We start from the raw sequence: 27,813 nt of genomic DNA, 5'->3' as shown, positions 1-27,813 counted from the left end.
GACTTCATCTACATTGGCTGTTATCAATTTGCTGTGTTTTTTGCTTGGGAAACATTGTAAATGTCAGTATTACACTCAGTCATGTGTGTTAAATTGTGGGAAACCAAAATTGTGATCGCAATTATTATTTGATCAGTCGTGCAGCTCTAGTTCTTACTGTGCAGTTGTCAGGTTGCTTGCTCCAAAGTTTTCTGAAGTCTCTGCATTATTGAAATTCGTGATGTTTTGTGTTATTTTTTTTGCACTTGACTCGGCAGGGCACAACCTCTCAACTTAGCATACAAGCAAACACACATTCATAGAGCATATTGGAGCAGGACTGATTCAGACAGATAGGCATGCTTCTCTATCATCCTTCTTGCTTTGTGTGAGGAGAACACTAGTGATTGTAAAATGTGCATGATGAATTCCAACAAACATTGATCCGTCTTCTTAGAAACAGCTTGAACAGGCTTGTATGAAATCTAAACAGGCCTTTCCAAAATCATTTTTATTCTCTGGTGAGGAGTTTCAGTGGGACAGGATGATTTTTAATTTTGGCACCCGATGTTAATTCACATTTAGTGTTTTGGTTTTAGTTATTTGGTCTAGTTTTAGTCAACATAAACCACAAACATTTTGCTCAAGTTTTGCAAGTGACAAAAACTAGAGCAAAATGTTTTTGATTATGATAATAGCCACAGCCACCACACTGAGCAACTGCTCCTCAGGGAACCCATGGGTGGCGCTTCATATGAGTCCAGTGGTCTGGTGATGATTTTGGGTTATACCCAGGGATGAAAGTAAGCTGGTACGGTCTGGTACTGCGTACCGGCAAAAGATCTGGTGGCGGTACGTAGCACCGAGAAAAGATCTGGTGTTGGTACGCCGCACGGCTGCCTGCTATCGACCGTTCACTCAGCAGTACGTGAGAGCGCATGTGTATCTACTTTCCATAACACAGCGATTGTTATGGCCAGTAGCAGCCAATAGCAAATAGGTGCGCTTGATTTATTGCACTGGGACATTTTCCACAACTGGTCAATAGACGTCAACAAGCCCCGCTTGCGCCGGGATGGGATGAGCAGTAAATTACACCTGAAATTCCACACGTTCTTGTGATTGGCTGAAAAACTACCAACAGGATTTACAAAGGTCATCATAGACAGATACATATGTTAAATAAAAACGGAGAGAAGCACCACAGAACAGTCAAGATTTTTTTTGTCAAAGCAAATAATGCAGAGGAAAATACCCTCTTTGATTAAAGGAAAAGACAGGGACACTGACGAAGGGTTACCACAGAAAATCAGAAACTAACTGCTACTACTATAACTACTTTAGGTCTCTGTAGAAAATATTTTAGGTGATGTGTTTTGATGTTTAGTTCCATTCGGAGTGTTTGCTCGTGACCTCATGTCTGTTCTTACAGCCTTGTATTCTGGATGTTTATCAGTGTTTCAATTAAAGCAAAAAGTTTACCATATTTTCAAGTGTTATTAATTCCTATCTATTCCATTGGCCTACAGTAAAATATTAATATGTTTTTGTTTGTTTGCATTTTAACTTTGCTATTTTAAAATGCATGAAGTTAGAGCAGACGAGGTTTTTGGTAATAGTACCGGCAAGAATTTAAAACTTCTTTCACCCCTGGTTATACCCAAAAGAAGCTTGTACTAGTCCAGCGATGGAACGTTTGTCCTGGTCTAGTGTGCAGATCCATCAGCGTCTGTCACCTGGTTGTACCATTCTTATTTTGCTCTCTGTTTTTCATTTTGCAGTCTAAGGATCCAGTGAAGGTTCCTGCCATATGCTGTTTGGTTAGAGATAAGACTTTATAACAGATAATAATCAGTCTATGGATAACAGAGACAGTCTCTGTAGCAGCTAAGTTAAGTTGAATGTTTGTCATTGTGTATTTATATTGAATGACTCTTCTGATGTAGAGTCAGATTCATATGTGACTATTGTACCTGTCCTGTGTCTGAAAATGCACAATGACTACAATGTTCTTTATTTTTTCTTTCGCAGGTCTGTTTCTTCATAAATGTGGGGAAGCGTCAGTTGATGAAGATATATTTTATCATGAAGCCCAGATTGAATGTTGCCTGCTTATCCAGAAAGTCTAAGTTGTTACCTGTAAGTATATTTCCTAAAACAAGCTCCTAACAAGCTGTTAACATTCTTTTCTCATTCTCTAAACATGCTTACAGGCTAAAGTTCAGCTCTGAACAAACTGGTCATTGTCAAAGTCAATCACAAAAAAAAATCTGGTCAAAAAAGTTGCTTCAAAAGACTCTTACACATCTTTGCCGTAAATGTTGTTGCTGTCTGTCATATGGAGAAAAAAGTGTTTGCACAGCGGTGGATGTGCTACAGGTGGTTGTGTGTGGCTGAGCTGTTACTTCTTCTTGTTACTTCCATCTGTAGTGCATTAATGAATAAAACTCATCTTCCCTGCCAGTGAACTTCTGAAAAGAAGAGGAGGATGAAATGAGATAAAGTGGACGACTGGAGGAGCCCAGCCCCCTCAACTTCACCTCTTTGAAGCATGGCAGGCCTACAGCTTGTCACCCCTGCCACTTCACCCATGGGGCCTTTCTTTGGTTTGCCATGGCAGCAGGAGGCTATCCATGATAACATCTATACACCTAGGAAATATCAGGCAAGAATCCTACAACCCACATAGATGTGTGTCTGTGTTACATTAAGAGATGGTTTTCATCTTAGGTTTTCCGTTGGCATTCTTTTCTGTAAAACTGAAACTTTCTTCACAGGTAGAACTTCTTGAAGCAGCTCTTGAACACGATACTATTGTCTGCTTGAATACTGGCTCAGGGAAGACCTTTATTGCAGTACTTCTAACAAAAGAGCTCTCCCACCAAATCCGTGGATGTTACCAAGAAAATGCAAAGAGGACTGTTTTCCTCGTAAACACAGGTACATGCAGTACCGCCATGTCTTCTGTTGTTTTTGATGGGCCACAGAATGTTCTATTTGCTTCAGTCTGTAATCTCTATGGCCTTGTTCATCCTTGAATCAACTTTTTAATTTAAGGCATTGTCTTGGAGTTGTTTTGTGCATGAAAAAAATGAATTTTAACAAATTCCAAGTGTTTTACTGTGTCTCTGGTTTGTGTTGCCTAGCATCATCTGTAGTTCAGCAAGCAGCTGCAGTTAGGACTCACTCTGACCTCCAGGTGGGAGAGTACACAGATTTGGAGAGGACCTTAGCGTGGACTGACCAACACTGGAGGCAAGAGATAATAGAGAATCAGGTATGCTTACTATTATGTTTTTTACTATTTTATTTTCTGTGTTCTATTAAGTTAAAGCTGGTTTGATGATAATTTACTTACTATAACACTGTACCTGTCTTAAAAGTTTTTCTTGGTTTGCAAATAGACTTAGTTTGTTCTTTAATACAGATGCCCTATTTATTATGCCTTTGTACCAGCAACAGCTGTGGCCAGAGATATTATGTTTCCAGGTTGTCCATCCATATGTGTGTGAGTCCCATTCTTGTGAATGTGATATGTCAGGAATGCCTTTCAAAATGCACTCATTGTCATGAGTAGCAGCTAATCATATTGTGTACAGCTAAAGCAACAAAGCGTGCTGTAGGGTGCAACTGCAGACATGGCAGACACTCTGGTGAATTAATAGAGTTGTGTCTGGAAGATGAGGTGCCATCTACTGCTGAAGGTGTAATAAACACTGCAGTCTTCCACAAGCATTTCTGATGTTACAGAAAGACCCCAATAAGTTGCTTTTAGGTGTTAAGTGGTGCAGCTGGAAGTTATTCTGCTGACGGTGCAAGGCTACGGCTGTTCCTAGGAGGTTAGCTGTTCCAGAGGGCAACAGGTCAAACGTGTTGTCCTGGGTGGGATGAGTTCTTAACGGTGTCACTAGCTCTGCTGTGATACCGAGATCTATCAGTGTCCTCTAAGCAGGGCAGAAAACAGCCAGTGATCTGCTGGGCTGTGTTGATCACCCTCTGCAGAGCTCTCTCTGCTGCAGAGCATCCACCATAAATCACTGAGATGCAATATGCCAGAGTGCTCACCACAGTATCTCGGTAGAAGGTCACAAACAGCTTCTCCTCGAGGTTCTTTTTCCTGAACACACTCAGGAAGTGGAGTCACTGCTGGGAATTCTTCACTGCTGTGGTGTTGTCAGATGAGGACAGGTGTGCACACCCAGAAGTCTGAATGAGTGGACCCTTTCCACTCAATCCCCATTGATCTAGAGCAGGACCGGGTCTCCACTGCCCTCCTGCATAATTATTTTCTTTGTTTTTGTGGTGTTCAGTGTGAGGTTGTTCACTGAACACCACACTGATAGTCTCTTAACCTCATCTCCATGAACGGACTCATCTAATCCTGACATGAGCCTCACAACGGTGGTGCCATCAGCAAAATTTCTAATGGAGTTCGAGAGATGGGTTGGAGTGCGGTTGTGTGTACAGCAGGTACAACAGAGGACTCAGTACACGGCCATGTAGAGACCCAGTGCTGACTGTGAGTGTGGGGGAGAGGTGGGGCAGAGTCTGACAGACTGTAGGTGGTCCGTCACAAAGTTCTTAAACCAGCTGTGGATGGAGAGGCCTAAGTTAGAAAGTTTCTTAACTGGAATGGCTGAGATGATTGCATTGACTTTTTGTGAACTCAAAATGTGCTTCCTTATTTTTAGCTGAAAGTAATGGCCTTCTTCTGGCCACTCTTCCGTAAAGCCCAGCTCTATGGAGTGTGCGATTCATTGTGGTCCTATGGACAGATACTCCAGCCTCTGCTGTGGAACTTTGCAGCTCCCCCAGAGTTACCTTTGGTCTTTGTGCTGCCTCTCTGGTTAATGCTTTCCTCACTCGGTCCCTGAGTTTTGGTGGGCACCCCACTCTCGGCAGGTTTGTTGTGATGCCATGTTCTTTCCATTTGATTATAATGGATTTGATGGTGCTCCTGGGGATCATCAAAGATTTGGATAGATTTTTATAACTCTACCCTGACTTGTACTTCTCGACAACTTTGTCCCTGACTTGTTCGGATAGTTCCTTGGTCTTCATGGTGGTGTTTGTTTAGTGGTGTCACTTACTTCAGTGTTGCAGCCTCTGGGGCCTTTCAGAAAAGGTGTATATATACTGACAGATCATATGACACACAGGTGGACTTCATTTCACTAATTTAGTGACTTCTAAAGGTAATTGGTTGCACCAGAGTTTCTTTTAGAGACTTCATACCAAAGGGGATGAATACATATGCACATGCCAATTTTCAGTTTTTTATTTTTAAAAATTATTTTTTGATATATAAATTTCTCATTTCACTTCAAAAGCAACTATTTTGTGGAGATTCATCACATAAAACTCAGATTTGTAAAAAACTTATTTAAATTAGAAGTTGTAATGTTACAAAATAGGTAAAAAGCCAATGGGAGATGAATACTTTTGTAAGGCACTGTAGAGGCTGGTGAGTGAGGTGTGATTGTTAAGAGCCTCTCAGCCTCAAAACAGGCAAAGAAATTATTTAGTTCCTCTGCTAGTGAGGGGATGGCATCAACAGCCACATGGCTGCTGCCTTTGTCATTTGTGATGTGCTGAATTCTGTGCTGCATCTTCCTTGATACCTTTGCAGTAAAGCGGTCATTGATTCTCCTCTTGGAGGCCATCGTGGCATCCCTGATGCCTGTCTTTAGGTAGGACTTATAAAGGGGCCTCTCCCCTGGACTGAAGATGGTGTTGCAGCTCTTGAGGAGAGTCTGGACCTCACTGGTCATACAGGGTTTCTGGTTGGGGAAAAACGTGATCTGTTTGAATGGCATCGACATTTTCAAAACAGTTTTTGATATAGGAAAGTACAGTGTCAGTAAATTCCTGGACGTTGTGATGTTCAAATAATTCCCCAGACGTCTGTGTAAAACAGTTCTGCTGCTGAGAGAACTGCCTCAGGCCATGTTTCAATTGTCTTTGTCACTGACTTTGTTCGTCTTATGGACCTGACTCTATGTGCTGTTAACAAGTAACTTCTCTTGTATATTTGCTCCAGATATCAGTTACCGGCCTTCTGACTAACATTTGATATCAACATCGACGCATAAAAACCCATATTGGTCGATCCCTACCTTGTTGCTTGTAGCTTCTTTAACAGTGTCATCACACTGAATTTCGCTGTGTTCATGGTCAATAATATTCTCTTCTCTGCTGTCTTTCTCAACTTTTTCTCGTACAGGTGCTGGTCATGACTTGCCACATATTCCTTCATGTTCTGAGGAATAAAATTTTACCGTTATCTAAAATTAACTTGGTAGTGTTTGATGACTGTCACCTGGCCATCACAGACCACCCCTACTGTGAGATTATGAAGGTGAGGACGTGATCTCAACAACAAAAATTTCTTTTGGCTAGAATTGCAAACCGTCATGCAACATAATTGTGAATGACCTGGCTGTTCTCTCGGTGTGCAGCTATTTGAGGAGTGCTCATGCAGTCCTCGTGTCCTGGGTCTCACAGCTTCCATTCTGAATGGAAAGTGCGATCCATCGGAACTGGAGCAGAAGATCCAGAATCTAGAGAGAATCCTAAAGAGCAATGCTGAGACGGCCACTGACCTTGTGGTCCTGGACAGGTGATAAAGCCGTTTTACAGTTGTTCTGCTGCTGGACTTACTATACGTGTTGTTGAATGTGTGCAACGTTGAGCTAGTTGTAAGTAAACATAGTAACAATTAGTTCCACAGATCACAGCTCATTTAAACCAAGAAGAACAAAGACGTTTGCAACATCACCTGAAAAGAAAATTGATGAGAATTATCATGACTCGTGCCTTACACCTGTGAAATATGTTATCTCACAGATATGCCTCTCAGCCCAGAGAAGTGGTGCTGGACTGTGGCCCCTATGTGGATAAGAGTGGGCTTTCCTCCTGTTTGCAGGCAGAGCTGGATGACGCTCTCCACTTCCTGAATGACTGTAACATATCTGCTGCCAGAGAGGATCGTGATCCCACATTCATCTCAAAGCAGGTTAAAGATTCAGTGTGTTTTATTTTCTGTATTTTATTCATTATTTAAATATGGAATTATGTATGTGTATCATGCAGTTATAATTTTAATTTTCTTTATTGGGGTAGTTCTTATTGCACACCGTCTGAACAACGGGGTTCCAAATATAACTTTCATAATACTGAGTTTTCAACAAATCTCTGAAATTCAGACTAAACCTTTCTGGAGCATACAATACCAAGAACTGAAGCCCCCTTTTGTGATTGCTTGTTTGCCTTTCCACTGTATCTAAACAACTATGGAGATTAGATAAATTCGACTAAAAATAGAAGGCAGCAGACTTTAGTTGAGAGAAAACGGCCTGATGGGACAGTCGGAAACACAGTGATCACATTGGTTTGCTATTTTGCGACTGAAGTCTTAAAAGCATTTTGGGATGTACATATTCAGAAGTGGAAACAAATATTGCCAGGTTCTTGTTTTTATAGTATTGTATTGTTCTACTTCAATGCAAAATAATGTTCAGAAGCTGACAAATATGAAAATTTTCTTGAATCAATATTTACATAATAACAATGGATCAAAAGACTTTGTGTAATAATAATTAAAGGAGTCACTTGTGAGTGATCACTAGAGAAGTTTTAGTAGCCTCAAGCCTTGTTTAGCTAATTAGTAACAGTCATAGTCCCTGGTCTACTGTGCACTTCTGCCCCTGGAGCAGGGTTTTTTTTTGTCAGGTAGTGACTGGAGCCCAGAAGATCAATTTAGATGAAGGTTAAGGGTTTGCAGAAAGGTTCATGTTGTTGTTAACTAAAAAGCAAGCACACCTGTAGGAAAACGCAATCTTAAGAATTTGTTACTTCCTGTTTTTGTCCTCCAGGTCCTGAGTGACTGCCGGGCTGTGCTACAAGTGCTGGGGCCTTGGTGTGCAGATAAGGCAGCAGGCATAATGGTGCGTGAGCTTCAGAAGTACATCAAACATGAGCCGGAGGAGCTCAACCGCAAGTTCCTGCTGTTCACAGACACCATCCTGCGCAAAGTGCATGCCCTCTGCGAGGAGCACTTCTCCCCTGCTTCCTTGGACCTTAAGTTTGTCACACCAAAGGTCCTCCGGCTACTTGAGATCCTGCACGAATACAAGCCATTTGAGCGGCAGCAGTTTGAGAGTGTGGAGTGGTACAACAATCGCAACCAAGACAACTATGTGTCCTGGAGTGACTCAGAGGATGAAGATGAGGATGAGGAGGTGGAGGCTAAAGAGAGGCCTGAAGCCAACTTTCCCTCACCGTTCACCAACATCCTGTGTGGGATCATCTTTGTGGAGAGGCGTTATACAGCTGTTGTCCTGAATCGGTAAGGATTTGTCTTCCTCATTGCTGTTTATCTTGTTTATGTATTCCAGATAAAGTTATGCATACTAGCAGAAATTCAGTTTTTCTTGTTGCTCTATTTTCATAGATGATCATGTCTGACCTTTAGTGTGCAGTCAGTGGTTCTTGTTTTTTGTCCTCGGTGTCTCTGTGAAGCTAAGTACTGTAATTGCAGAATATTTAACATATAGATAGTTAATGCCAACATTCTGAAGCAGTCCTACAATTAAGTGATATTTTCAAATAAATGACATGCTAAATGGACATTTTGTAGTCGTATTTATCATTTAAATAAATCTTTACAAAAACTTATCAGTTGCATATAAAAATCAAGTACATTTATCCTATTTTAACAAGGAGTTGTAAATTGTGTGACAATGATTAGAACCTCTATTAAGGCTTGAACATACTCTCCAAAATTTCATTAGAATCTGTTGATGTCAAAGCACTACAACTACATATTCGCAAAGAGAATAAACCATTTTAGCCTGCATGGGAGGCATGCGAGGTAAAGACCTTTGCTTTCCAAAAGGAGTTTACCAACAATTTCCTTTACTCTCAGCCTGCTTTGTCACATGACTTTATGTCTTAAGAATAATTAGTTTAGAGAAACGGTAAAATGTCCTTGCTGAGTTTTATAATTGGCACATGCTGTCTCTTCCTTCCTCAGTCTTATCAAAGAGGCAGGGAAGCAGGATCCAGAGCTGGCTTACATCAGCAGCAACTTCATCACTGGTCACAGCATCGGCAAAAACCAGCTGCGGAACAAGCAGATGGAGGTGGAGTTCCGGAAACAAGAGGAGGTACACAAATAGAGATCATGTGGAATTGTCATTCTGGCATTATTATCCAATGTCAACACTAGACGTTAAATGTTGTGTGTGTAAAGCAGCAGAATCTTTTCACCAGCTCAAATTAGTCTATTATTGTTGTGTTGATGATGTTAGAAAGGAGTTCTTGATGTAATATAAAAATCGACATCAGTTATCACATATCAAAGCAAGACTCACAACCCACATCCCTTTTTCCAACAGGTTCTCCGCAAATTCCGGGCTCATGAAACCAACCTGCTGATTGCCACCAGCATAGTTGAGGAAGGTGTTGATATCCCAAAGTGTAACCTGGTGGTCCGGTTTGACCTGCCCACAGAGTACAGGTCCTACGTCCAGTCCAAAGGCAGAGCTAGAGCTCCTGTCTCTAACTATATCATGCTGGCTGACACTGAGAGGACCAAAGCTTTTGAGGAAGATCTCACTACCTACAAGGCAATCGAGAAGGTGATCTTTTCTCTTATCTGACTGGACTGGGACAGTCAGCCTTAGGATTGCTTGTCTTGTCAAATCTAGAAGATTTAGCCAAATAGGGGAAAAGAATGAGGTACTAGTGATGGTCTTCTTTTCTTTTGAGCAGATCTTAAGGAATAAGTGTTCCAAGTCTGCAGAGGTGAGGGAGTTTGAAGTGGAACAGGTGCTGGATGATGACAACATACTCCCACCATATGTTCTCCGATCTGAAGATGGGGGTCCCCGGGTCACCATCAATACAGCTATTGGACACATTAACAGGTATATGATTTTTGGTTTTTGTACTTGGATTTCTTTCTTGAATAATCTATTAATAAAAAAAATGCATGCATCAAAATTTCATGTAGACATTACTTTGCTTTTATAGTAGTGTTATTTAACAGCATTTTTGAACTCTGGTGCTCAGGTATTGTGCTCGGCTGCCTAGTGACCCATTCACGCACCTAGCACCCAAATGTAAAACTGTGGAGACAGGGCAAGGACGCTTCCAGTCCACACTGTACTTACCCATAAACTCCCCTCTCCGAGTTCCTGTTAAGGTATGGAACAACGTCTGTTATTTTACAAATTTGGTTTCTGGTTATACCCTGAATTAGTGCTCCATCCATTGTGTTGTGCTTTTTGTTCAGTCTTTTAGCTGGGATTTATTAAGAATGATCTCTGTTATAACTTGTCGGGGTGCATTTATTTTCTTGACGTGCCACTGTTTTTCCAGGGTCCTATAATGAACTGTGGCAGATTGGCAGAGAAAGCAGTTGCACTAGTATGCTGTGAGAAACTCCACAAAATAGGTAAAACAAGACTTCAGGTTTTTCAGATGCCTGATGATGGACACACACTGTCAGTCTCTATGGCATTCATACCTGTATGTGTTTTAGCTTGTTTTCTCTTTTTTCTATTCATTTTTGCTTCTTTCTTCCCAGGTGAGCTGGATGATCACCTGATGCCTGTCGGGAAGGAGACAGTAAAATATGAGGAGGAGCTGGACCTTCATGATGAGGAGGAAACCAGTGTCCCAGGCCGGCCTGGCTCTACCAAGAGGAGGCAGTGCTACCCTAAAGCCGTACGTCATGCGTAAAACAAGAGCTCAGTGACACTCAAACAATACTTATAGAGGACTCAAAGCAAAACTTGTAATAAGAAGATACATGGGGTCCTCGGTTTACGACGCCTTCGACCTAAGGCGTTTCGTCGTTACGTTAAAACTGGTTACGTGGAACTAGTTGGCGAGTGGAGCGGACGAATACGTTGTCATGTGGCGCTATAAGATGGCTTTGTTTACATTTGCTGGTTGTACGCCACCTTGGATTGTGCTGCATTTGCTAACTTTCTGCCTGACATTATGGCTCCCAAGTGTAAGTCTGACACTTCTGATGGCAGCGCTTCGAAGAAAATGAAAGCCATCTTTATGGAAGTGAAATAGATACAATGAAACGCTCAAGTTGTAAAAACTGTGTAACATATTCTATTATCTTTTAAAATGACTTATGCATGCATGAAGGTCTTTGGTATTCATGACTTTTCCGAAGAACTGATCAATATTGTGATGCACATCGCGACTTTGTTTACGTTTTTGCCGAAGTTCCAACTTCAAAGCGTCGAAAATGGACTTGCATCGATCCGTAGGAACTGAACTCCGACGTAAGTTGAGGACCCCCATATATAAGCATGTGGTTGTTCCACATGCTATGGCTGCTGAAATGAAACGCTGTAATGTAAATTAATGTTGAGCTTTTGGTTAGATAGATGGAGCCAAAGCGGAGCTAGCGTGTAGGCTCATTAAAGCTCTCCTTTCTCACATATTCTATCATAAGTAGTTTTATTTGCTCTCTTTTTTATTATAAGTCTGACAATGAAGGACAAGGACAGCAAAGATTAGTCCAGGGTTGGAGAAACAGAAGCAGTCAGCTGCAGACGAGGAAGAACTGACAGAAAAAATAATTCTTTCTGTTTTTACAATTACTCATTCTGATAAATTTGGCAACTTATTTAGACATTTTTTCCCAAGATAACATGCCTTTGAAACCTGTCGGCAGGTTTCTGGTTCAGAAGGTTTAAGAAATATAATAGGCTAGCAGTATTAAAATCATTTAAGTTTTAATTTCCTGACGTATCAACAGAGTTATATTTTTCATATTGTTTGGCTGAAACAGGTAAATATGACATCTACATGTTCTACTCTGTGATATGCAAAAGAAAAGAAACAAATAAAGTATGCTCATGTGATGTTGCCTGACCCTAATACTGTAGATGATCAATACTTCACTGAATTTGAGCATCTCAAACTGCTTCCCTCACTGTCTACACTGCATGACTTTTGCAGAACGAAGAGTGCATTTATAACAGATTGCAGATGTCACAGTTCATTTGTTAAATAGCAGTATGACTAGATGTTTCCATACCTAATTTCTGGAATTTCATTCACGTTAGCAAAGTGCAGAAAATTATGCGAGGAGAACACGGCAAAAACAACTTTATTCGCTAAAACATTTTAGTTATGAATACCAAACCCTTATTTAGAAAGTGACGGTTTACTACATCTGACAGAATTGTAAAGCTCACAAATGCCGTCTCTTCATTTCCTTGTATTTAAATGATCTGAAAAACTGGCAGAGACACAGAACTGATCTCTTGAAGCATCAGTAGCATCGTGCATATGCAGATTTATTCCAGTTTGATGTTAACGTGCATATTTGTTATGCCCCTGCTATGTCCTTTCTAGATACCAGAGTGTCTGCGGGACAGTTATGCTGCACTGGAGCAGACCTACTACCTATATGTGATTGGGATGGTCCTCACCACCCCTCTCCCTGATGAACTGAATTTTCGCAGAAGGAAGCTTTACCCGCCAGAGGACACCACCAGATGCTTCGGCATCCTGACTGCCAAACCCATACCTCGAGTAGGTCGCCTCTTTAAAAACTTACATTTCCTCTGACTACTTCACTTCACACTTACTCTAACATTGTTCGTCTTAAGTCTTTTTGGTTTCCTTTGAGCACCTCCAAAGAGTTTGGCAATAGACCAAGCTTTTACTAATTCTGATGACGGTAGTTATTCCTTTTTGTCCATTCTGTCCAGATCCCACATTTCCCGGTATACACTCGCTCGGGTGAGGTGACCATCTCCATTGAACTGCAGAAGTCTGGCTTTATACTCACTTATGCCCAGCTCGACCTCATCACTCGCCTCCACCAATACATCTTCTCCCACATCCTCCGTCTGGAGAAACCTGCACTGGAGTTCAAGCCTACGCTGGCTGACTCGGCTTACTGCGTTCTACCTCTGAATGTTGGCAAGTAGAATCTCTTTTTGTCCACCTTATTGAATTATTTTATGAAGTGAATGATGATGCTTATCAGTCTCGTTTGATTATGGTGTCTGTGCCACGTAATGTGCTTGTTTAGTTGGAGACTCCAACACACTAGACATGGACTTCAAGTTCATGGAGGACATTGAGAAGTCTGAGGCCCGCACTGGCATTCCTACCACTCAGTACACCAAGCAGAACCCGTTCACCTTCAAGTTGGAGGACTACCAGGATGCTGTCATCATTCCAAGGTACAACAGCATCAAATGACGAGGGAGTCTGTACAGTCACCGCTCATGAAGGCTTTGGATGTATGGGGAACGAAATGACATGAAAACAGTTGCAAACATACCCAAACTAACTGCTAGCTGTCATGCTGCTTCCCTCTAGGTATCGTAACTTCGACCAGCCTCATCGCTTCTATGTCGCTGATGTGTACACAGACTTGACTCCACTGAGCAAGTTTCCTTCACCAGAGTATGAGACATTTGCAGAGTACTACAAAACCAAGTACAACCTGGACCTGTCCAACCTGAACCAGCCACTCCTGGATGTAGACCACACCTCCTCCAGGTTAGCTGCACAAAAACCAGAACTACACTCTGTATATCTATATAGAACTGTATGGATTTGCTTTCAGCATTCAGAATGTATATAATAAAAAACATGAATTGCATTAATTCATATATTAATTGTGTAGCCACATTAAATGTAAGTAGAACAGTGACCAAGGACTTATATCTAGAGACAGTTTTGTATGTAGAATAGGTATAAACACTGAATTTGTATGCTTAATTCAATGAAGTTGTAAATTATTGCACTTTGAACTTATCCACTGGTTACGAATTGGATTGCAGATTTTATATTACGATTTGCACCAAACAGATTTTAAAGCAATCATGATATTAAGTCATATATGACAGGTAATGAGATACTAAGACCATTAGTGATGTATGAGGTAATTCAGAGTATGAATGGTATGACACAACAAAAAAGAGAGCCACGAAAAATGTTCGTCTTATTGGTCTTGGTAGAAATATAAACATCGATCAATATGTTGCTCCTGTTTGTTAAACTCTTAATTATCAAGATTCTTTTAGTATTATTTTTGGCCATTTTTTTGTAAATGACTTTTTGGACTAGGATCAAGTCAGGGTTTGCTTGTTTTCTCTCAGACTGAACCTGTTAACCCCTCGCCATCTGAATCAGAAGGGCAAAGCACTGCCACTCAGCAGTGCCGAGAAGAGGAAGGCCAAATGGGAGAGTTTGCAGAACAAACAGGTAATAGCCGCCTCTGTTGGAAAACCAAAGACCTGTTTGTACTCTCACGAGGACATCTGCAGATAACATAAACACGTAGCTGTTCTTATTTTCTAATCTGCTCAGAGGATGCGTTCTATACCTGTGCAGTAGATGATGTCTACGTATTCTGCTCATGTGCTATGAATCAAATCAAAATTTAGTTTGGTTTTCCAGTGTATGTTGTTGCCCCAGTATGCAGTATGTTTGCATCCTTACATCGCTACACCCTCTAATGATAGGAAGCTTGCATGTTCAAGGATATGGAAAGTAGCACTAACCTAATTCTGTTATCTCGCCTCAGATTTTTGCGGAATATATTTCAACTCTTCAGAATGACAGCTCCTAAGAATGTATTTAATATCGAAAGGTGGTGTCTGTTGAATACCTGCATTTCTATTTTTTAGGACAGTGTTAGGGTTAGTGCTGAGCTAGTGTCTGTAGACACTATGCATTTTATCGTACAGATGAGTTTCGGGTGCATCACCTTCGCATAAGTTGCCATGAATTCCTGATACAACCATTACAATCTAATGTTTTGTTGTGTTTATAAGATCCTGGTTCCAGAGTTGTGTGCCATCCACCCCATTCCTGCCTCTCTGTGGAGGAAAGCAGTGTGTCTGCCCAGCATCCTTTACCGTCTCCACTGCCTGCTGACTGCCGAGGAGCTCAGAGCCCAGACAGCCAGTGAAGCTGGAGTGGGAGCCCAGACCCTCCCACCCGACTTCAGGTACCCGTCACACAGATGACGCATCATAGAAATCTTTAATTCATTTTATTAGGAGTCCTTTATTTTTTATGACGGTTCAACTGTAATCAGGTATATAACTTGTTGTTTCTCATGCTTGCTCTGTCATTTGAGAAGCCGTCACTTAAATGTGAACATGAGTGAGATAAGGAAAAAAGTGAGTGTTGTGCAAACACAGCTCCCCATGGCATTGGGACAGCCTTTAGCTGACAATTCGCACTGGGCCAAAGCCTTAATGGACACCACAGGTCTGTTGATAGAAAACAGCTTTTTAAACACATGCTGAAAGTAATGGAGCTCCATTCGAAAGTTCCCTTTTGTCAACGTAGTAGCCAGCAAGTCAAGCAGCCTTTTGTACACAAGCACAAGCTACAGTTGTCCACCACTGATCCAATGCTTTTGCCGTTGGACTTACAACCGATGGGTGCACATCAAGGATCGCTAAGGGTTACCTGACAGTAATGGAGTAGTTTATGTAGTACAGTTTCTCAGTGCTGCACTTGAATGGTTATTCAGTATTTTTTATTAGAGAGAATATTTTTAGCTGTGCAATACTAGTGTGAAAATTATGCTAACGTGAATACGGTGCAGTTTAAACACATTTAATTTACTAAATTCTGCACATTTCAAATTTTGTCTATTAAAACCACCACCACATTAAATTGACCTATGAATTAATGGTTGCAGTTTCTGATGATTCATTTCCGTTAATTCATTAAGTATGAAAGTTGTTACATGTTAAAAGCTTTCTGTGGTATAAAGGTAGCCATATTTGTGCTATATCACATAACAGCACTTCATGTGTAATTTCTTCACCACCATTTACCCAAAGCTTGATCACTGAGTTTATGATGGTATTTCTGTCATCAGACTATCAGTAGAGGTTTCATGGCTTTATTGCCATCAATTTGGATGTCTTGGATTGCAAGTCCCTCAGATGCTCTCCAAATGTAGAGGAAAAGTTCCTTCAGGGGGTTTTCCACCCATGAATTTCCAAACCAACCAGGGCAACACACAGTTCTGTAGGAAATTGTAGTTGTAGAGTGTGCCACTATACCACCATCAAAATACAGTGGATTATCCTGCATCCAGAATCATTAGACTGGAAGCAAAACATGTCTGAATTACTTTCCACAAAGCTTGCATAGAAAATGTCATTCGTAAAAATTCTTCCCTTTCAGAGCACATTTAAAAGTTTCTTTAAATTTTAAGCATTTGTGTGTGCACTTATCCAGACAGTTTCCCAGTATTCTAATGAATCAATGCTCTGTATGTGGCAGATATCCAAACTTGGACTTTGGCTGGAAGAGATCTATTGACAGCAAAACGTTTATCTCCTGTCCTGAGTCCTGTAGTGAGGAAGGTCATGAACACTGTAAGCACCAAGAGACAGAAACAACTGATCCTAGTTCCCGAACACCTCCGAGTAGTGACCACTCTTGCTTGCCTAAGCAGGGGCCATTTGCAGCCCTTGATCCTGGAGACGCCTCCTGCACCAGGAACTTAACTAATGGCACTGCCCAAGTCACTGATTGTGATGATGACCGCCATCATGACCTTCACCAACATGACAATTGCCAACGTTACCAGCCCAGTTCCCCTGGGCTGAAGAGCCCTGAATCAATGCAAACCACTACCTCAGTTCCTGTACAGCCCCCTCACAGCTTAAAGAAGCCCAGCTCTAGTTCTCCACAGCCTAGTGATGAATGTACACCAGAGAGGACTTCAGACCACACGAATAAAGCTACCTCAGTCTGCAACCAAGCAGCCACGGGTCATGGCACTCCTGCACCATCTTCTCCTGACCTTGCTGCTGACGCCCAGCACAGATCCCAATCAGGAGACTCCCGCAAGAGCTTGGGCCCCAACCCGGGTCTCATCCTGCAGGCACTGACCCTATCAAATGCCAGTGACGGATTCAACCTGGAGCGGCTGGAGATGCTTGGCGACTCCTTCCTGAAACATGCCATTACCACATACCTGTTCTGTACCTACCCTGATGCTCATGAAGGACGTCTTAGCTACATGCGCAGCAAGAAGGTGAGAATGACCTTTATTGCTCAACACATGCTGATAGGGCCATTTGGCTGTTTTTATCAATATGGAAGTCTTCAAAACTTCTCTAAAGTTGGAATATTAATGTATTGTTCTAAGCAGGCATTGGCTAATTATAGTAAACACACAATTAGTCCACATCTGCTGTTTAGTTCAACTGTCCAGCACTGACTCCTACTTTTATGAATGCTATGTTCAGTTCTTGATGAAATGCTTTTGGAGCAGTATTGATACAACTCTACCAATTTTGGAGGCTGCAGTTTGTGATGTTATGGTATAATGCCTTACATTAGGAGCTATTTTTTATCATGTTTTCCTTTCCACATTATTATTGAAGCTAATCTAAGTAGAGTAGGGAAGGCTGAAAAATATTCACAGACACCTCTGTTTAAGTATTTTGCCCAGCTTAACATATTTATACACACCAAATATCAAACACTATCTATTACAATGCTATTTTGCAAGTGATGCAATTTGTTAATAAATCCCAAGTGTCCAGTTAAACTAAGTAAATAACTGGCTTTGAAAACAGAAGCTGACAGATTAAACCTAACAGCTCTAGAGCTTTATATTATATCGTATGAGCTTAAGCACACATTTGTTTGCTAAGTTGTTTTGAAAATGTGTTTTCTGGATGTTTGTTTTTACCTGAAGGCTTAAAGGACACTGTGGATGTTTCTTGTTAAAAACTATGTTTTGGCACTAATCACATGAAAGATGATGAAGACATTGTTTTGACACAGTATGTATATCGTAGCTGCATCTCAGTCATTTGAGTTTTAACATAGTTGAATGTAGTATACAATAGGGCTGGATATTCGGTCTTTCCAGGAGTATCTGAATATTTATTTTGATATATGATGGACAATGTCGCATGATCGGTATTCGGCTCGTCAATTTGTGGATCAGCCTTCCGTTGGACGTTATGAACCGATCGTCATGTGCGGCTCGCTCCCTTACGTTCCGTCCATCCGTCCCCCACTGTCAGACATTACGAACCAAACCGAATATTTGCCTCGTCCCCTCCTTCGAAGCTCTGGTGTAATTAGGCAGCGTATTGTGGCTCGTTATCATGCTGAAATATTCCTCCTCTGCCAAGCATCTTGTAACTGGAAGTCATCTTGTCAGCCAGTATTTTTGATGTTTTTAAAGACACTGATAGTACCATTTTTAAATATCATTCTCCAACATCTTTGGCGCTCATGCAGTCCCATAACATTACACTTCCATCTTTGTGCTTCACTCTTGGGACCATGCATCCACTGTGGTTGTCTTACCCAGACCCATGTGGGAACAAATTTAAATTGGTCTCATTAGACCTAAGAATGTGTTCTCATTGCTGATGACGACTAATTTCATTTCATTTATCAAACTTGATTCTTTCAACTTTGTACTGAACTGCAAATAAGGCTTTATTTCTTGGATTCCATCTGTAGAGGTTGACATTATGAACTGCACTTTACATTGTCTAAGCTGTCACAGAAACTCAGATTTCTACTGATAACCCGTACGTGTGTGAAGCACTTTTTTCCAGAACTAGAGTATGGAAGTCCATGACATCATTTTAGGTGGACTGCCGCTGTGGTTCGGATTTATTACACTATGTATTGTTCTATATCTCCTGATTACTGGTGCTATTGTGTTCCATCAGATTTTCAGTTGGTCTCTGACCTTCCTGTATCCTTCTTCATCTGACTCATAATCAGTATTTTTAATTCCTCTGGCAGTTCTTTTCCATATGAAGCTAAGTGCAGAGATGTTGACAGTAACGGCCCACAGTTGAACAAGTTTTGGTGTTCCCATGTAATTTTATTACTATATTTATACAGTTAGACTGATTTGAAATCAAGTTGTATGCTATTTTGTTTCAGGGATCACAATGTTTTTAACTTTTATGTCAGTGATCACTTCATATTCACTTTTGTTGCATTGAGTTTCTGTTTTGGGGCCTTTATTTTCAATATAGTCTCTATTATATTTGTTTTGTATGCATATGAGGAATTACTCTACTATTCAACTTAGAAGTAATTGTCAATATTATAAAATGTGTTATGCGTTGGATGGTAATTGTTGTGACTGCGCTGGTTGTGTTTGCATACTATTTAGACTAAGCACTCAGCTACTCTGTGTATCTTCTCACTTGAGAGCAGATTCTACCAAGAGATCTGCTGAAAACTAACTTTTCAAAGTCCTCATTGTGTTACTGATGGTCTGCCCATTGTCCAGGTAAGCAACTGTAACCTGTACCGTTTGGGGAAGAAGAAAGGGCTTCCCAGCAGGATGGTGGTGTCCATCTTCGACCCTCCCGTTAACTGGCTGCCTCCTGGATATGTGGTCAACCAGGACAAGAGCAGCAGTGACAAACTGGATTCAGATGTGGTCAGTGGATTTGCTGGAACTTTCTGAATGTACCATTTGCAGAATGATTCTGCTTTTTGTAAGGCAATTGGCATTATACAGTGAAGTTTCACCGATGCATCCATAGTTTCTCGTCACAGTGTTATGATGTGGTCAGGCCACTAGAGGGCAGCCTTTCCCTTTCCCTAACCCTGACCCTAACCCTTGTCTTCCAACACATGGCAACACTGTGCTGGTATTTCGGTTTTGAATCCCACAGCTGCCAATTTTTAAATTCTGCTACTGCAATAAATGTTTTCAATGAAGGTAAGAAAAATGTCAATATTGTAATCTTAGTTCACAGCTGTACCCATGACAGATGTATAGCTGGTCTTTACAGAACAAGTCAGAGATACAAAGTTGTTTTTGTTACTGATTTGTGAGTTAGGAATAATTTCAGTTTTTCGATACAAGTAATTAAATGTATTCACATTATTATTTTTAATAACTCTGTTATTGTAATGAACATTTCTAACCAGAGTCAACAGTAGTTTGTTTGTGATTCATGGATTTGGTTTAGAAACAAGTCCTCTCACACAGCAGAGAGCCGTTCAAATGACATGAAAAGTAAGTCAAGTCATGTTTAACCCGCAAAAGGAAGACTTGGTTAAACATGTGCTAAATAATAATCCATGCCTGTACTCAACCAAACCTACTTCTTTATAGTTATTTTTTTACCTGAACTCTACTGTCCCTCTTGTTTGTGTCCATCCAGATAAAAGAGGACCTTCTGACCAACGGACGATCTGGGAATGACTATGATGAGGATGATGAGGGCGAGGATGTGGATGAAGATGGTGAGCTGATGTTGAAAGACGAGCCAAAGGATGAAGTCAACATGGAGGATGACCTGGAGTACTACAAAGAGCACATCAGATTCATTGACAACATGTTGTTGGGATCAGGTGCGTTTGGTAAAAAAATCTCTCTTAGCAGCTTCCCTCCCTCGCTCACCCCAGCCTCGGGCTCCTCTCCTGCCATGGAGTCTCCATATGAATGGAAAGCCCCCAAGAAGCCCCTCCATCCCACCACAGCACACTACCCCTCAGAGCAGGTGCCCAGTGGGCCTTCGGCTGAGGAGTTTGACTACAGTTCATGGGACGCCATGTGCTACCTGGACCCCAGCAAGGCCGGAGAGGAAGACGACTTTGTGGTGGGTTTTTGGAATCCATCAGAAGAGAACTGCGGCACTGAGCTCGGCAAGCAGTCCATCTCCTACGACCTGCACACGGAGCAGTGCATCGCAGACAAGAGCATTGCAGACTGTGTGGAGGCTCTGCTGGGTTGTTACCTGACCAGCTGTGGAGAGAGAGCAGCCCAAATGTTCTTGTGCTCACTGGGCCTCAAGGTGAGCTAGGAATTCAAACACTGTTCAATATTGCATCCAGTCATAATAAGCACAAGATATTAGTGACAAAATAAAGGAAACCCTTAGTATACATGACTAAAGTAGCAGAATGAATGCATGTCACAGATTAATTCTATCTATATGTTTGAAAGAATGCTGTTCATCTTGAAGTGTGGTAGAAAGATACCTTGCAAATACGGCACTTCATGTTCGATTTTCATTTTTATTACTCAGCTGTTATTAGTCACTGTGTGACTGTCATTTAATTATCAATACTATCGGTCACTTTCAATACTGTTACTGTTTGAGGATGATTTAGTGCCTTTTAAGTATTACGCGCTCAGACTGCAGCTTCTGCTTTTTTCCCCTCACTGTCAAGTTCAGTGTTGTTGACCTTGATCTCTTTTGTAAGTTAAGACCAAACAGTCTTAAAGATCACCTGATAATGATTTCTTGTCATCTCATTTTTTATGATGGTAAACTGCTTAGCAGCAGCACCTGTCATCATAGAATTGTGTTTATTTTTTTGTTTTTTCACTAATTTTTGACAAAAGCAGCTTATCCTTTCTGTACACGGAGCAACAAGTGTTGGTCTTTGTGCAGGCACAAGGATACAAGACCTGACAATCTAGGTTAGCCCACTGAACTCCAAGCAGTTTCTGAATGCTCTTTCCTGCTGTCACATTTTAATTACTTTATCATTTACTGCAGTATAAAGTCCTGCACCTCTAAGGAAACAGCACAAAAATGGTCGGAAGAAAAGAGAAATAGAAATTGTCTTCTGTGCATTAGGACACGGTTACAACACCAAAAATCTATAAAAAAAAGAATGAAAACAAAAGTTTAATTTCTTTGATTTTGTATTTAGCACAAAATCCAAGTGCTCACAGGTGTTAGCAGTAATGAAAAAAATACAACCAGAACAAATGAGGTGTTCTTCAGTGCTGCTCTACACATCAACTTGCTCATTTCTGTACCATTTTTGAACCATGCTGCATTTATTTAATTGCTCCAGTCTGTTTTTTTTTTTTAACTCTGTCTCTCTTGTCCTCTTCTCTCTCTGCCTGCGTTTCACCTGTCATAAATCTTTGTGTCTGATCGCAGCAGAGTCAGTAATGCCTGCTTAGTTACACTTACAAGAATTTGAACTGGGTCTAGTGCAAATGTTGTTTTTTGTTTGTTTTTCTGTTTTGAAAGAACAAAACAATTCCACTTACTGACAAGACAACATTTTGAATAACGCATGTAGAAATATCAAGTGTTCACAAAATTATTGAGGTTATGTGCTTTGTTTGTTTAATGACAACAGGTGTTACCTTTGGAGAGAGAGACCCTGACGGGGGCCGTGGTGCAGATCTGTCAGACCACAGCCATCGACCTGTGCTACGGCTGGCTGAAGATCCCACCCCGCTGCATGCTGGACCATCCAGATGCAGAGCGAACTCTCAACCACCTCATCTCCGGCTTTGAGAACTTTGAAAAAAAGATCAACTATACCTTTCAGAACAAGGCTTACCTCCTTCAAGCCTTCACCCACGCCTCTTACCATTATAACACCATTACAGGTCAGAGTTCATCTCATCACAGAAGGAAGTTCAGACAATTTTTAACCTTGGATGTTGTTTGCTTCATAAATATTTAGACTTGGGTACACAGCATAAATTATGTCTTAGATTTATGCCTTCCAAATGCCAAATGTAGCCAGTTATACAAATTGACAAAACCAGATTGCTAATGGGAGGTCTCTCTGGTTTCAGCAGTAAGCAGGTATTGCTTGATATTGTCAAAGCATCTGTGTTGACACTTGATCAAAATATTGTTCAGTAATTTTAAACTTTCAAAGGAAAGTCTAAAGAGAGATGTGCTGCTTATGACACGGGACATGAAGCTACTATGAAACCTTCCAACACCTGTTTTCACTTATTTTATTAACTCATCTACAAGTACATCGCTAGCAGGAGCTAGCAAAAAACTACAAATAGCTCAATTCACTATTTGCAATTTCCTCATGGTACTAATTAATACCAGACTGAACAACTAGGTACAGTTAACGCACAGTTAACTCACTGAATCTGTGCTAACTATTGTACGACGCAGGATTTTTGTGGCAGAGACAGCTGTGTGAAAGTGAAAAAAACTGATGGCACAATTGCAGCTAAGAGAGATTTGTAACATATATAACAATTTAGATTTTATATGTGTTTTTTGGAATCTACGTTAACGCTTGCAATGATGCTCTTACTTTTGCTTTTGAAGTCTTTACTTACAAAGATATACCTTATTTTTTACCAATGCATTCCCATTTAATAAATGGCAAACTTCTTTGCTTTTTCCTCAGATTGTTACCAGCGGCTGGAGTTTCTTGGTGATGCAATTTTAGACTACCTCATAACAAAGCACCTTTATGAAGACCCACGGCAGCACTCTCCTGGGGTGCTGACAGACCTGCGCTCAGCCCTAGTCAACAACACCATCTTTGCCTCTCTGGCGGTTAAGTATGACTACCACAAGTACTTCAAGGCCATCTCGCCCGAGCTTTTCCACGTTATCGACGACTTTGTGCAGTTTCAGCTGGAGAAGAATGAGATGCAAGGCATGGACTCAGAGGTGAGTCTTTTTTCAATCAAGAACATTGCTAGCATCAGTACCGAACAACAGAGCCCTGTAGGAAGAAACCTAATCTTTGCTGTTGTCGTCTTCCCCCCGCCTTCAACCCCCACCTCCCCTCAACCCCCACCCCCTAAAATTATAGTCAGCAGTCAAAAAAGATAAGCTTGAATAACAAGGCTGTCAGCTTCTGTGAATCTGTTTCATATTCCAATGATTTCAGTACTGAAGAGAAAATGCATTTGGATTTAATTTGGCTGGAAATGGCTATCTTGGAACCAGATCTCTCATTTTGCTTGAGAATTACTTTTATGCTTTAGGGACAGCAGGCACATACACAAACATACTCCAAAACAGCTGAAAGAAATAAGGAAATGCCCTGCAGTTATATAGTTCCACCCCACTTCTCAGCATTCATCAAATAAGACTAACAGTAACATGCTGAAGCTGCTAATGTGTCATGCTTTAGACAATTACACGGACTGTCAGTACATTAACATTCCAGCTGTGAGTGTCTCAGTGGAAAGTGCCAATTAAGAGATTTTTAAAGGGTTGTGGTCAATTTTTTTTGTTTACAAGAAAAAGAGCAACTTCACATCCAGTTTTAGCTTGAACACATCACCTAATGTTCTTATGCTACAGAATTTATTCAGAATTTATACAACCCTAGTTACATTGATAAGTCCTGTTGTAACATTTCTACAGCGTCCAATATCAACTTGTGTCTCTTCCATATGACAGAAAATGTATTGTGACTGACAGCCAGACAGATGGTCTCTAAAATCAGCAGATGATGCCACATTCTAAAGAGATTCAAGAACAGATACAAAACAAAGTCCAGGGAAACACAACTCAAATGGAGAACAGTGGCAAACCTTCTCAGGAATGGCCGGCTAACAAAATATCTCCCAGAGAGTGTCTATATCTCATCCAGGAGGCCACAAAAGATCTGCAGGCCTCACTGACCTCAGTTTAGTTCTGTCTACATGATTCCACAATAAGGAAGACACTGGGCAAAAATGACGACATGGAAGAGTTGCAAGGTGCAAACCACTATTAACCACAATGAACATAAGGGTTCATTTAGCATTTGCAAAAACAATATCTGGATGAACCCCAAGACCTTTGGGATAACATCCTGTGGACGGATGAGTCGAAGGTTTAACTTTTTGGTAGGGCTGGAATATCCAGAGCCCAGGAATTGCTGTTTGGGCCAGCACTACTTTTTGGAAGACATAGTTCCATTACATCTGGTGTAAAGCTAATACTGCATACCACAATTAGAACATGTACCATGTTGGTGGTAATGTGATGGTTGGGGCTGCTTGGCCACCACAGGACCTGGACGACTTGTCATCACTGATGGAACCATGAATTCTGCTCTCAATTAGAAAGTCCTCCTGGAGAATATCCATCATCAGTTCATGTCCTAAAGCTCAAGCACAAATGCGTTACGCAGCAAGACAACGACCCAAAGCAAACAATCAAGTCCACCTCTGAGTGGCTCAAACAGAACAAAATTAAGGTTCTGGAGTTAAAGTCCAGACTTCATTTCAACTGAGATGCTGTGGCAAGACATCAAAAGATCAGTTCATGCTCACAAAACACCCCATGTGGCTGAATTAAAACTATTCTGCAGAGAAGAGTGGGTCAAAATCCCTCCATGGTGATGTAAAAGACTGATCACAAGCTATCAGAAATGTTTAACTGCAGTTGTTCCCATCAAGAGCCCTACCAGTTATTAGGTTTAAGGAGCAGTTACTTTTTCACAGGGGCGTTATAGGTTTTCAGTAAATCTAGAAATGACATTTTGTGTTTTGTGGGTTATCTCTGTCTAATTTTCAGTAAATATAAATATTAGTTTGATGATCTGCAACATTTAAGTGTGAGACATTCACACTCACCGACCACTTTATTACGTACTCCTGTTCAATTCCTTCTTAACACAAATAGCTAACCAGTCAATCACATGACCACAACTCAATGCATTTAGACACATAGACGGGGTCAAGACAACTTACTGAAGTTCAAACCGAGCATCAGAATGAGGAAGAAAGGCGATTGAACGTGGCATGGTCGATGATGCCAGACGGGCTGGTTTGAGTATTTCAGAAACTGTTGATCTACTGGGATTTTCACACACAACCGTCTCGAGGGTTTACAGAGAATGGTCCAAAAAAGAGAAAATATCCAGTGAGTGGCAGGTGTGTGGACATAAATGCCTTGTTGATGTGAGAGGTCAGAGGAGAATGGGCAGACTGGTTGGAGATGATAGAAAGGCAACAGTAAGTCAAATAACCGCTTGTTACGACCAACTAAGCAGCCTCTGCTTCTGTGCTCTCTGAGTGCTTTTCTGGTTGCCCCTGCTACCACCTCAACCTTTGGTCCCATTTTTCATCAGTGTCTTAGTAAATTTAAGCTCCAAACTCCTGTACACTTTTTCTGTCACGTCACAGCGGGGACGGGAAGGAAAAGTGACGTTACCTTGTACTTTGTTAGTGTACAGTACAAGACAATGTCAAAGGTGTGCCAGTGTCATAGAACTGCGTTGCAATGAACTCTACAAATCTGGGCTTGAGTCGGTTTACAATAAAGTTAAGAAACTTTATTATAGATGCGACAATAGGACATGGAAATTGCTAAAACACTCAGTTTAAGAATGTATGCTAGATTTGTTTGATGTATTGTACACTGAGCTTTGTAACTTAGTAAAAATGACAAAGAACAGATACATGAATCAATGATTGCTTCAGAGTGACTTGTGTTTTGCCAAATCTTATGACAGAATAGTCATTCTCGCTGGTGCGCTTGGATATTTTTTCACTTCGGCAGCATTGATATATACAGTTGAATGCTGCACTGGAATGTCTGGCTGTGCTAAAAGACAGGAGTGCTGCAGTCCTACCAGACTGAGGCGGAAATGTTCATTTTTTGCCAGGCTATTTTATGGTTATGTCTGTATTGTTATGATATTAACTAACAACTTTTTGTGTGTTTCCTAACAGCTGCGACGCTCTGAAGAAGATGAGGAGAAGGAGGAGGACATTGAAGTCCCTAAAGCCATGGGGGATATCTTTGAGTCACTAGCCGGAGCAATTTACATGGACAGCAGGATGTCTTTGGAGACTGTGTGGCAAGTCTATTATCCAATGATGAGGCCACTTATAGGTGAGGAAGTAAAAGTCCTTTCATTTATGTTTTGTTTGTTAGTATTGATAAGCGGTTAATGCAGAGAACTTGTGTGACTGCAAACATTCAGGATTTTTGCCAGTTGTGTGGACATGAGTGGAGTTTTTATCATGCTATGGATTTTTCTCATCGCTGTCCTTCTCATCACCACTTCCAGAAAAATTCTCTGCCAATGTGCCACGCTCTCCTGTGAGGGAGCTGCTCGAGATGGAACCAGAAACTGCCAAGTTCAGGTTGGAGTTCAACACACACAATTGACTGCTTCTGTCATTGCACTTATCATACATACATAGGTAGATGCAAATGTAGATCATCTGGTTTCATATTGGACTGTGAGCTCTACTTAACACATTTTTTATAGCATCCGTTCAGATATTTGATAGGCTTAAGAGCAGGGAAATTTGAAAGCCAAAGCAACACCTTGAACTCTTTTAATGCAACAAAAAAACGTTTTTGTCCCCTGTGTCCAATTTTCTTTGCTTCCTGTCCTGGTGGACAAAGGTCAGCATGTGCACCACGTAGCTACAAGGCCCTCATACAGCCCCTTCCTTCACCGTTCTGTCACTTTGACGTCAGGGTTTTCAGCAGTATGTGGTACAGTTGCTGTCATGGGGAATGAAACCCCACAGTCCAGCTCTCACTCATTTATTAATGAACCTTGGGTGCCCGTGACCTTCTTGCCAATTCACCAGTTGTCATTTTTAGACCAATTCTTACGTACATACCACTGCACACCAGCAACACGCAAAAAAGAACTGTCACTTTGGAGATGCTCTGACCCATTTGCCCAGCCATCACTGCTAGTTACTTGTTTAAGTCATTTATTTGCTTATGCTGCTCCTTTTTTCTGCAAACCTTTTGAAATGGCAACTACTACAACAGAACGGTGCAGCGTAATGACTGAAAATAGCTTTTCTGTTTTGTTGGTTTTTTTCAATGTACTTGAGTTCATCATGCCATGACCCTCAGTTTCTTGTTTTTGAGCCGTTCCCTGGTGATTTACTAGTGTGTTTAGGATCATTATCCTATTGAAAGGTCCACTTCCGGTTGAACTCACATTATTTAAAAACACTCTTCTATATGATGCAGAATCCGTGAAGTGCAGGCTGCCTAATTAACGCCTTAAACAATTCCTGATTGCCTCATTCTTGAGGGAGCAAAGCAACCTCAAACCAGCTCCGTGCTTTACACTTAATGTGAGGTTCTCCTGAAA

The 27,813-nt window shown here is 41.1% G+C and overlaps 1 protein-coding gene across 2 annotated transcripts in view; it reads left to right on the top strand.

Annotated features, from left to right (window-relative positions):
- dicer1 (dicer 1, ribonuclease type III) overlaps positions 1-27,813 on the top strand; it is a 42,844-nt gene that overhangs the window by 8,816 nt on the left and 6,215 nt on the right. For both annotated transcript variants that reach the window (XM_022221407.2, XM_051956167.1), the window contains exons 2-28: positions 2,011-2,118; positions 2,444-2,644; positions 2,757-2,919; positions 3,126-3,256; positions 6,203-6,337; positions 6,438-6,598; positions 6,826-6,994; positions 7,854-8,326; positions 9,014-9,146; positions 9,378-9,620; positions 9,754-9,908; positions 10,054-10,186; positions 10,363-10,438; positions 10,571-10,710; positions 12,370-12,549; positions 12,729-12,942; positions 13,055-13,208; positions 13,348-13,530; positions 14,133-14,238; positions 14,811-14,986; positions 16,285-17,044; positions 19,286-19,438; positions 20,172-20,804; positions 22,114-22,369; positions 23,143-23,411; positions 26,417-26,579; positions 26,758-26,833. In XM_022221407.2, the coding sequence (XP_022077099.2) occupies positions 2,531-2,644; positions 2,757-2,919; positions 3,126-3,256; positions 6,203-6,337; positions 6,438-6,598; positions 6,826-6,994; positions 7,854-8,326; positions 9,014-9,146; positions 9,378-9,620; positions 9,754-9,908; positions 10,054-10,186; positions 10,363-10,438; positions 10,571-10,710; positions 12,370-12,549; positions 12,729-12,942; positions 13,055-13,208; positions 13,348-13,530; positions 14,133-14,238; positions 14,811-14,986; positions 16,285-17,044; positions 19,286-19,438; positions 20,172-20,804; positions 22,114-22,369; positions 23,143-23,411; positions 26,417-26,579; positions 26,758-26,833 (5,549 nt within the window). In that variant the 5' untranslated portion in view covers positions 2,011-2,118; positions 2,444-2,530. The remainder of the gene's footprint in view (positions 1-2,010; positions 2,119-2,443; positions 2,645-2,756; positions 2,920-3,125; positions 3,257-6,202; positions 6,338-6,437; positions 6,599-6,825; positions 6,995-7,853; positions 8,327-9,013; positions 9,147-9,377; positions 9,621-9,753; positions 9,909-10,053; positions 10,187-10,362; positions 10,439-10,570; positions 10,711-12,369; positions 12,550-12,728; positions 12,943-13,054; positions 13,209-13,347; positions 13,531-14,132; positions 14,239-14,810; positions 14,987-16,284; positions 17,045-19,285; positions 19,439-20,171; positions 20,805-22,113; positions 22,370-23,142; positions 23,412-26,416; positions 26,580-26,757; positions 26,834-27,813) is intronic.

The sequence above is a fragment of the Acanthochromis polyacanthus genome, chromosome 1, assembly GCF_021347895.1.
Source record: "Acanthochromis polyacanthus isolate Apoly-LR-REF ecotype Palm Island chromosome 1, KAUST_Apoly_ChrSc, whole genome shotgun sequence".
Classification (NCBI taxonomy): Eukaryota; Metazoa; Chordata; class Actinopteri; family Pomacentridae; genus Acanthochromis; species Acanthochromis polyacanthus.
The sequence above is the reverse complement of the archived record's forward strand: the minus strand, read 5'-3'. Positions and strand labels throughout refer to the sequence as shown.